At 36.7% G+C, this 11466-nt stretch overlaps 1 protein-coding gene across 5 annotated transcripts in view; it reads right to left on the bottom strand.

Annotated features, from left to right (window-relative positions):
• Positions 1-1627: 1627 nt before the first annotated feature.
• The window catches only part of MDFIC (MyoD family inhibitor domain containing), a 217121-nt gene continuing 207282 nt past the window's right edge, over positions 1628-11466 (bottom strand). For 2 of the 5 annotated variants that reach the window (XM_075345029.1, XM_075345027.1), the window contains exon 6: positions 9783-9862. Coding sequence is in view for 1 of the 5 variants with exons in the window: in XM_075345030.1 (XP_075201145.1) it covers positions 9615-9862 (248 nt within the window). In the remaining 4 variants the exon portion in view is untranslated. Of the gene's footprint in view, positions 9863-11466 lie in introns of all 5 variants that reach the window. The other 3 variants (XR_012753038.1, XM_075345030.1, XM_075345028.1) reach the window with 3 other exon arrangements.

Below are 11466 nucleotides of genomic sequence, written 5' to 3'. Positions count from 1 at the left end.
GAGAGGGTTACCTAAAAGTCAATTGCTATTCTATATGGACTACGCAGACAACTCTAAAAAATTATTAGCATTTTTTCTGTGATTCAATATAAAAAGGTTTCTAGCACAGATATATGGCATGACCAAGAAAATTGTCCTTTGCATAGGCTGATACATGGTTTGAGACATGAAGGATTTTCAATACATTTTTCACCTTTTTAGGGATTCTGGTGAACTTTTTTTGCTTGGATGACATGTATAGAAAAAGAATCTAGGATACTCAGCTGCTGCATCAAAACATTACAATTGTAATATTAGTAATGTTTACTAACACTGAAATAAATTATGTATTTAAAGGGTTGTCCATCCTGATTGTAATAAAACAATCCTAATTCTAAATATAAGGGGTTTTTTTTCAATAAAAACTGCCCTAATGTTATAAAAATCACAAGTGAATTCTTAAGAAACCTATTTAAAGCGGACATCATCACTGAAACAAAATGAAGAAAAACGATCCAGCTGAGTGACCAGGTGATTTATTCAGTGCAGTTCAGACAAGGCATATGGTCGTGGTTAACGCGTTTCTGGCTTAACACCCTTAATCATAACCATATAATAAATGGTTATGATCGTTTTTCTTCATTTTGTTGCTGTGCGGCCAGGGCAGGGCCGGATCCGAGTCTGAGGCGCGGTGAGGTCAGATGTGAGTGAGCTGGATTCCTTTACAAATCATCACTGAAAGCCATCAGTGGCCTCAGATATCTTGTGATGTATATCTACTGCCGAGGACAGGATATTATGTAAAATATACTATTATGCTAGGTATGGGGAATTACCATGTGTACAGCGACAGGGAAGGAAAACCCTGTGTCCAGGGAAGGGGGGAGATGGTGACTCTTGGCCATACCTTCCACTGGCCCTTGGCTCCCCTGATCACCCTAGACAGGTTTCGCACCTATGCACCGAGCAGGATACCTGGCCCTGGCTCACACTTAACTGGGCCCTGGGTAAGGAACAGATGGGAAAAGTGCATAGCCAACCACACTAAGCTCTAAAGAAGACGCAGGGAGCACAAACAGGGAGAAGTGAATAAATAACTTATCTCCTGAAGATTCAGGGAAAGGAACAGCAAACAACGTTTCATCAGACTGTTTGCATCCAATGCCTGTATAGGAACATAACAATCACCAGCAAACACCAAGGGGAAATGTGGGTATTTAAGGACACAAAGGGAAGTGATTATTATTAACAGGTGAAAAGTGAAGATATCTGCAGGGTCCTAAAAGGAAAGGGATTAACCCCAAGTAGAGAAGACACATAGGATACCATCTACAAAACAGCAGGAAGAATAGAATATCGGGAATTGCACAATTTTTTTCATTATTGAAGGTTAAGTTTTGAAATAATGTGGAAACACACAATTGCCTAACATCTCATTTTTATTTTTTCTCAAAATTACACAAAATGATTTAGCAACTAGTTTCTAACTGTATTCTTTCATTAATATCACTGCATGAGTCATCTCTACTACACAGAGAGCATTCACAGGCTAATGTAAAGGTAGGAGCGGCATAATGTAAAATCTATTTATTTTATATGTCCACCGCAAAGTCATGCAATCCAAGTAAAAGGACGCACAACAACATAATCCAATAGTTAAAATAAAATTCTTTATTTTTAAAATCACATAAATCCAGTTAACGGAAACAACTCAATGTATCGTTTTAGTATAGAATATCTGATGCGATATTAAAGTATCTGAAACAAAAACAAACAATAATTATAATAAAAACATTAAATGTAGCTAGTTCGTCAGATCTGGATCTATGTTAAAGAGATACATTTTCACATTGTTAAATTTTGTTCTGCTCACTAGGATGTTAGTTCTGTGTGTATTACTTAATACACCTTATCCAGACAAGAAAGCACACATGAAATATGAACAAAAGTATTTAGTATATGTGTTCTCTGCTGCAGAGATATTTATAACACACTTGATAATAATTCTAGTGCAGAATACTAGCATAATACAAGCTAATTAGAAATAAATCCCATGTCATTTACCATTTCAGATTAACTGTAACCGCTTTATTTCAGAAGGAACATGGGACTCTAATATTTGTATATTTACAGTAATAAGTATCAGCTCTTACATGTTTAAACTGCGAAACAAAAAGACAGTAACAAATACATATTGACATCTGCATTACAGGATATCCCTAAACCAGTAAGAAGTTAAGGCTTATATATATCATATCAAATATCAATATGAGATTTTTTTAACCTTACTATAAAAAACACCTTGTGCAATCTTTCAAGATCGTTTTGGCACAGACAAAGAAATGAGAACCCCCCTATCTATATATTTTTTTCTACCAATATCAAAGGCAGACCTTTGTTATGATAAGGAAGTAGATAATAAGAAAACCATACTAAGAAGTAAAATATATAGCTCTTTGAAGTCCCTCTACTTTCATAGAGAATTCTTCTCATCTAACACTGCATGTAATTAATAGGCAATCATGTAGAGAAAAAACTGAGAATCTTCAGAGGCAATGGGACAGAGATAATCTTACCGATGTTCTTGTATTTACCGTATCTCCTAAAGAGCAGATCGAATTGTTAAAAATCTAAACATGATATAAGTAGTGACTATGAACACTTCCAAACAGCACAGTACCTTATGTTTTGTTCAAGTTTATGTACAAAAAATTCACGTCGTAAATGGAGATTTAGAAATGCACCAAACAACATCTCTGATTTGAGCAAATTATTTTTATCCTTATTTTGGAAAAATAATGTTCCCTCCATTATATGGGGAAAACTAAAAATCCAGCTTTTGCCCCATCACTCTCGAATTGTAACCTATGTGGTAACCACCAACTGTACCCTACCTGTAAGCTCAGGTCTAAGAGAATTCATACTATGACAGGTGCTCAGGTGGGATTTGGCATAAACCCGTGGTCATCCAATTTGTGGGCACTGCCTAGACTTGGATTTAAAGATTGGGTGAGATAGATTTTCAGTTTTTTCACACACATTTTGTGGCTATTTTATTTAATTTTTTTATTTAAGCACCATAACTAGTTTTTTTTCCATTTTTTTTCCTGTGGCTTTTATTTTTTACTCAGATATATTTGACATGTTTTAGCCTATAGGAAAGTGTTTGAATAAAATACAGTTTTTTGAAGCTCCAAAAAATTACATTGCATTGTTTAAAGCAGGTTCTTGTGTCAAATGTATGTTAGAAGAAAACGTCAATCTTTGTTTTCCCCAAATCATAATTTTAATAAAAAATAAAATTTAGAAATCATGAAATTTTTATATTGGCCTCTGGGGCTTTTTTTTGACACAGCTATAAGTTATAAACTCTACAGCCAGAAAAACTGGCAGATTCTCAGTTAACTCCACTTCGCAGTCAGCATAAAATACATAGACTATATAAGGAAAATTGTGCAAAACATTTAGTGAAACCCAATTTCTACTTTTACGCTAAATATATGTCTCTTTAAGTTATAAAAAAAGAGCTCCCCATTCACCATGGAGTTCACAGCCCTCAAGAATTGCAGTTTTCCCATGTACTTATTTCCAGTGGCTAAACTGGCTATATTGCAAACTGTCCAACAAGGAATATATATGTTTTATTGACTACAGCTATTCTGCAGAATGTTATTATATTATCCAAAGGCAGATTATTAATGACAGGTTAAGAAGCAGAGTTAAGCTTCCCATTAATTTTTTTTTAATGACTTATCGTTCATGGTTGAAATTTGAAAGCTGTTGTTTTGGATGGTATACCCATACATTAATACGACATATTGCCAATCTCTGCTGATGAAATGCAGAGCTGTTTGGCAAGAACGTCATTTCAAATCACAGAACCAAAAATTTAACACAGCAGGCCAGCTGTTATCATACATTGGCCAGCATTTGTCACGTTTATTCGTATCACAAAAACACAGCTACGGTTGGTGGAAAGTAGTCTAAATGAACCTTATCAGATGTCCAAAATCTCTAGTGTATGAAAAGTTTTACTTGGGAAAAATCTGGTGAGATCTCTGTCCATCTTAAGTCACAATATTAGTGTATAAAGACGGGTCTCATGCCGCGCTCATCACCATTGAAGCGGATGCTTTTAATCCATGTCCTTTATTCAAAAAGCATATACAGGTCTAGGTGTTTCAAGGGTCTCAGCCCCCTTCCTCAGGAAAAATTGTCCTGAGGAAGGGGGCTGAGAGCCTTGAAATGCGTAGACCTATTTATGCTTTTCGAATAAAGGATAAAAATAATTAAAATAATCCGCTCCTTGAATGGTGATAAGCGCGGCATGAGCCCTGTCTTTCTACACTAATATTGAATCTTATCTTGTAGAGCTGAGGCTATTCACCATACCACCACATCTTTATAGGAGTTGTGACTTACACAACCCCTATAGGTGAGTGCATTCATTTTTTCTTCTCTACCGTTATACCAGATAAGACCCGATTGCACTCCTTCTCCACAGTCTCCTCTTCCCCCATCTTAACTCACAGACATTGTTGATATGATCTTATTGCGTACCATCTAATACAAAATTGTCACTTAAAGACTGCATCCAAGTAAAATAAGCATAATACAAATTAAATTAACATGGATGAATTTCAGAAAACACTTAGATACAGTGCTGCTGGAAAGTCTGAGAACCATTTAGCATTTTCTATATTTCTGCATGAACTTTATCTACAATTAGGACTTGCTTAACAATCTGATGCAGTTTGAGATCATGAGAATCAAATCCAGCAAATCAGTCAAAAATAATAGACTTTTCAAATAGGGAAAATGATAAAATATTACATGACTTAAAGTGGTAAAACTATGAGAACATTTGGGATTAGTAGAGACTTTGAAGGTGAAATTAGAGTCTGGCGTTTCCAATAAATGAGATGATAATTAGGTGAGAGTAGGTGACCTATTTTATTGAAAGAACAGGAATCTATCAAAGTTTGATCTTTACATGTTTGTGAAGTGTATTAGGTCATGATCAAAGAGCATTTCTGAGGACCTAAAAGAACCCAACTGGAGTCCAACAATCCACAGACCATTTATATACGTGGAGAAACAAGTCCATTATGACCATATAGAGGAGTGCTTCAGTAACAAAAGATCATTCCAAGATCAGAACAGAGATTAGGACAAATGATAAATAATCAAGCTCATAAACTAACCCAAGGTAAATACACAAATCTGCTCTCAACTTAACTATTATTAAAGTTCATGAGTCCACCATCAGGAGGACACTAGACAATAATGGTATGTATGGTAGGATTGAAAGGAGGAAAAAAAAAAAAAACACTGCTCTCCAAAAAAGACATTTCAGTCTGTTCCCAACTTTGTGGACATACGAGACCAAAATGGGTTTTTTTTTTTACTTTAACTAAGAAGTGTCATGTTTGGAGGAAAAAAAAAACCCAACATGAAAAATGGTGTTGGGAGTATCATGGTTTGTGTCTCTTTGCTAAATTTGAGCCAGGACAGATTGGGTCTGCTATCATTAATGGGTACATAAATTCTGAATTAAACCAGCACATAATAAAAGAAAATGTCAGATTTGTCCAAAAGCTGAATTCGAAGAGAACATGGGTCATGCAGCTAGAAAATAACCCAAAGCAAATAAGCTGCTCTACAAAAAAATGGTTAAAGAAGAATACGATTTTGCAATGGCTCAGTCAAAAGTCCTGACATTAATCCTATACAACTGTGTGGAAGTATCGAAAGCAAGCAGTTCAAGGAAGGAAATTCACCAACATAAAGTTGAAGCTGTTTTGTAAGGAGGAATGCGTTAAATTGATTAGATGCATTTATGGCTGCACAATGGGGGAAGTCACACCAGTTACTAAAAGCAAAAGTTCACATGCTTTTGTTACACACAGACTTGTTCTATTGATCTTGGATAATTCTTCCCAATTACAATGTCTAATATTTTAGATTCATTTGCTTGACTTGGCTTTCTATGGACTTTTAGGACTTGAATATTGAAACAAATACATATCAAAAAGGAATGTGGCCAATTATGTGGGGTGAACTATTCTTAATTATGCCAGCTGTATTGTTCCTTTGTTTGGTGAGTAAAAAAACATGGGCCATTGTTTCGTGTGAGACTTTTCTGATACCTTTTTGTATGCTAACTTGTGGAATGCCTGGTGATTGCATCAACCCCCTGTGTTGTGCTAGTTTACATAATTTGGAGGACAATTATGTAGTCTAATTAATTGAGAGAACAATCATTTTTGTCTGCGCCCCATCCTGTGGGACATAATGCCCTGAAATGGGAGCTTTGGGATATAAAAAGAAGACTACTTCTGTCACTGGTGTGAATCCACAGGACTTAAGCCTAGAGACCATGGTTCCAGCTGGTAGATTACAAAATTGCTCCACTACCAAATATTGAGTCTACGAACTTGTTTAGAAGTCACCTGGCCCCATACCTCATTGTGCTCAGTTGAATTCCTAACCTTGCTGCTACTTTCTCTCAGTGGGGGGCAAAAGCGGGGTGCTGCTGGCTAGAGTCGTGACCTAACGGGTTGTGTGAGTGCTTCAACAGAATGCTCAAACTGCTCATTAGCCAAGTCATGGAGTTAAAGGGGAAAAATTGGGAGAAAAACCTGCAGCAGCTCCTCTTTGCCTACCAGGAGGTGCCGCAGGATTCTACCATCTTCTCGCCCTTCAGATTGCTGTATGGATGCAAAGCACAAGGGCCTTCAGAATTGGTATGAGAGAGTTGGGTGGGCACCTTCCACAGAGAAGAGGTTGGCTTTCTGGATTATGTCCAAAAGTTAGGGAAAAGATGAGATACTTCACAGCCTTAGTCCACAGGAATTTAGATGCTTAAGAAAGGCAACAACAAATGTTACATCCATACTGCCAGACTCTGAGAATTTACCTGTGAAAAGAAGGTTCTAGTACTAGTAATTGTATGCAAACACAAGCTTCAAGCCATGTGGATGAGTCAATTAACTATTACCAGGAATGCAGGAATGCTTACTACAATGTGGCCCTGGATCGAGCAGGTGTTTGAGAACAGACCTACCAAGTCAATAGGCTAAAAGTTTATGAGAAAATGGAAGTCACCAACTTAGCAGTTGTTGTTCTCCTTTAGATGACGCAGATATGGACCAGACTCCAGACGTATTAGTGGACTCCAAAAGGGGAGTGGATGTCACATTGACGGGAGGCTTTCTCAATGACAGAAGCAGCAGATAACAATCCTACTTGGAACATATGGCCATCTGTTCACAAGTTGGCCTGCTCAAACACCCCTAGTCCAGCATCATGTCAACACAAGAGGCAGCCACTGCACTCTGACAACCTACCTACCGGGTGACACTTTGTGTTGGTAATGATGAAGGCTGATGGGGATGACATCTTGAATATGGGAGTAATAGTGAATATCAGATGTAGTGTTAGGTCAAATTTATGGAGAAATATGGAAAATTATGAACGGTTCTTAAGCTTTCAAGCACCACTGTAAGTTCCATGCACTAGAAACACTTGGCTGTTTGGAGCCAGGTTTACATTCATACTGTGGTCTACATTGAACACTACATTGGGAATTCCATCTAAATCTTCAAAAACTGTCACTCAGATGGTACCACTGACAGAGCTATGCTTTATAGATTTATAGGGGGGGGCTTGCCACATTTAATCAAAGTCTGTTAACCTCTCCTGACTCAAAACTGTGGCCAGTGCTACACAGGAAACTTATAGAGTCGTTTAAACATTATTTTAGGTAGGTAAATTTTGGCTGCAACAGGATGAGAAATCGTAGATTAGTAATTCCATGTAATGCTCTGGCAATTGGTTTCCCTGCAATCTTTAAAGCTGATGTGCACTCTACAGTAATCTCTCCCCAACTCCCCTTATGCTCTTGAATGATGACTGTAGGATTCAACCTGTAGCCCACTTTAGCTGTTCCTCAAGAGCAAAAGGAAAGAGTTGTGGATGGTTTACAACAGAGATCTGGAAGCATTTTAGTTGTAGGAAAGACACAGAATGACTTGTGGGAACAGCACACACCAGAATAAAATTACTGATTCATTCATGATGCTGCTTAAACAGTAAAGAAAAGAAAAAAAAAAAGTTAAAAAAAAAAAAAAAACACTACACCTTCTCCTATTTAGCAGGATCAAAACTGCAGACAGATTCCCTTTGAAGGGATTTTCCAGGCTTGAGCCAAAAATTTGTAGCCATTCTATGCAATAAGACTGCATAATTGTCACAGCATGCACTGCACATTCTCCCACGATTCCCTCGTATCCATGGTGTGAGTGCGCAGTCTTGTGATCGCACATATATGATTTGCATTCTTGCGCCTACATGTCGACTAGACATGGTCAGCTTCTCTCAATAGAAGAGAATTGAAGTTGGCTGATTGTAGTTTGGCAGTTCCTGCAAATATACAAATATCCCCGCATGCTGACACATTTTGGCAGTCTGATAGAGTGACTACATGCTTTTGTCCCAAGACTGGAAAGCCCCTTTCCGTAATTAAAATAAATGTTGATAAATATTTTCCTAAATAAAAAATGGATAATTTAGTGGCAAATACAAATAGCAAACTTTTGTTTATGCTTGTACTATAAATGTAGCCCAAGTCTTAAAGCTGTTGGTAGCCTCTCAGATCACGACATCAAATCTTATAAGGTTAATGGGCTCCTAGGAAAGGAGCTAGGCAGATTAGTACACACTGCTTATACACAGCCTAAAATTGCACAAAAAGAAAAAAGGTTCAGTTTTGATCTTTGTCTAAAACCAAAATAATATAAACGCTTGTATGGGACCATACAAATCATTGTTCACGAGTTAAAGCAAATGATACTGCTAGAATACAACAATGGATTGATAATAAAATTAACACAAGATTGCATTTGTTTTTGAAATCCATAAATTGTTGACACTTCAACTCTGCCTCAAATCAGATCTCCATCTTTCAGTTATTGCAGTTATTGATATCCCCTATAGATGGTGGTCCGATTCCTAGGACCAACAGCAAGTAGAAATTCAAAAGGAATCACACTTAATTTATTTACTATCTGCCCAGTGTGAGTGCAGGTCTGTGAACCTACTGGAATTCACTTGAACATGGATATGTTTTTTCTTATGCAGATATCCACAGAATAATAAATGGAAAATTTGTGAATGTTTTTGCTTCATTTTTTTTATACTTTTGTTCTTTATTTATGGTGTTTTTTGGTGCAGACATCAACATTTTAATTCATTTTTTCGGCACCAAAAAACTTTTGTTTCTGCACTTAAAAACACGACTACCTTTATTTTTAAGAGTTGTTTTTTGGTGCCCCATAAAGGCCTATAGTAATAAAATGCACCAAAAATACGCTACATGGGAACATTTGGACCTCCACGATCAGATAACGTCGTAACCAAACTAACACTTGCCAAGACTGGAATACCTCTGTAATTCTAATGGCAGCATAATAATACTTTCTCACCTGTTTATAGTTTTTCAAATTTGATCTCCAGTATATTGCATAATAAAATAAAAAATAGCAGTGCAAAAAGGAGGAGTTCGATAAATCTTTAAGTCACTTTCAATTTAAAATATAAACTCCAGTTTTTGAAGATAAAAGTCATAATTAGCTTCATGAAGGAAAGCAAATTCCACAGCATTCCATGCAGATTTCCAAGCAATCTGAAGATTCACAACAGGCGTCCATTATTCCACAATCCATATCACAAGGGCAGTTGCAGTCATCTCCCATCTCTTCTCCACAACAGCAACAACAGGCTTCAGAAGTACAGATTCCGCAAGAAGCCTGTCCTAATACTATGTTGCAGAGTGTGACAAACTCACAAAATAAGCAAGCTAAGATACAGTGAACACAGCAATCTTCAAATGAAGTAGGTCGTCCAGGCAGATGAAGAGGAGTCCGTGAACAAATGTAAAAAACATAGGAGAAAAAAAAAAAATATATTAGGATAAATTACTGAAGCAAACAATTTTAAAAATGTAGAAATTAAATTTATGTAAAAGATATATATGAGTCACTGTTTACATGAAAAACAAAACAAACATACACAAAATATTTCAGGGAAATTCTTAATAGGTTATTAGTTATAACTTGTTTTACAGAGTTTTAATATGAAATTTAGCCATTCTTTTGTTAAGAAACATCCATAGCATAACAAAACAAAACACACAACAGCAGAAAAAAAACAAAAACATTGTAGTATCCAGTCATATACTGTATGTCTAGTGCAGACTTTGTCAAAATAGCCACGAGCCATATCCTGCCCTTTGTTGCTCTCTGTTCCACAGACTGGGTCAGCCAAAGGGATGGTAACAGTGGTGTACGGCCGTGAATTGAAGGGGACAGAGCAGAACAACATTGCGATTACCCCACCTGGTGTCTCGAATTCAAGTGAATGCTGCATGAGTCTCAGTCCACATGCTGCATGCAGAAAAGTGAATAGGGGGACTGGGGCAAGGCAAGTATTTTTAATTTTTCAATCAGTACTTGTGGGGGATGTCAGATTCTGTGTGGGGGAAGAAGAGGATAGAAGAAGGAAGGAGGGAGGCAGAAGAAGGAGGGATGGAGTGAGTAGAAGGAGGGAGGAGGAAGAAGAAGAAGGAGGGAGAAGAAGGAAGGAGGCAGGCAGGCAGAAGGAGGAAGAAGGGAGGGAGAAGAAGGAGGGAGGGAGTAGTAAAAAGGAGATAGAGAAGAAGGCGGCTTACCCCAGGTTTAGTGCATTTTTATAATGAATAAGGGAAAAGTCTGCATTTATAAATTGATTACTAGTGGTAACATACGCTTGGAAAATTGACATGAAAATCCAGGCAAGAGAGGAGGCTTTGCCTTATAAAGGAGTTGCCTACTAGATTATTGTCATTTACGTGGTATCCACTGATAAGACGATCTACAGAAAGCTCTGATGGTTGTTGCATGAAATCACTCACATATTTCTGCTTCTGTAGAGAGATTTATTCTCTGTACAGATTACTAGATGGGGCATGACAAAAAGTCAGCAAATGGATGAAAAACTATTACTGGTGTTTGATTATGTTTTTTTTTTATATCATATCATCTTTTATTATTTTTAAACTATATATTTAATTTTTTTTCAGTTAAGATTTTTTAGATATTAAGGCTTATTTATATACAATTTTTCTATATCAATTCTATTAAGGTTTTTATATATAACTCGTACCTGTTCTAGTCTATGGGACTGTTATTACGTCTGTGTATTTCTGCGGTCTGCACCAAAACACAGAAACATGCTTGACTTTGCTCTAAGTTATAGATCAAACAAATAAATTCAAATCTATGGGTCCATTGGAAAAAAATTCAGACAGCACTTGAATGCTTGAGAAAACTGTTAGAAACTAAAGCCTGATCAAACATCAATGAAAATTTGATCCCAAAACACTGATAAAAATTGGTTCGAGTTTTGGTTCCGACAAAAATCACTGTTTTCAGAATGAGAAGTTTAAAT

The sequence above is a fragment of the Anomaloglossus baeobatrachus genome, chromosome 4 (genome assembly GCF_048569485.1).
Source record: "Anomaloglossus baeobatrachus isolate aAnoBae1 chromosome 4, aAnoBae1.hap1, whole genome shotgun sequence".
Lineage (NCBI taxonomy): Eukaryota > Metazoa > Chordata > Amphibia > Anura > Aromobatidae > Anomaloglossus > Anomaloglossus baeobatrachus.
Note: the sequence above shows the minus strand (reverse complement) of the source record. Positions and strands in the feature narration are given on the sequence as shown.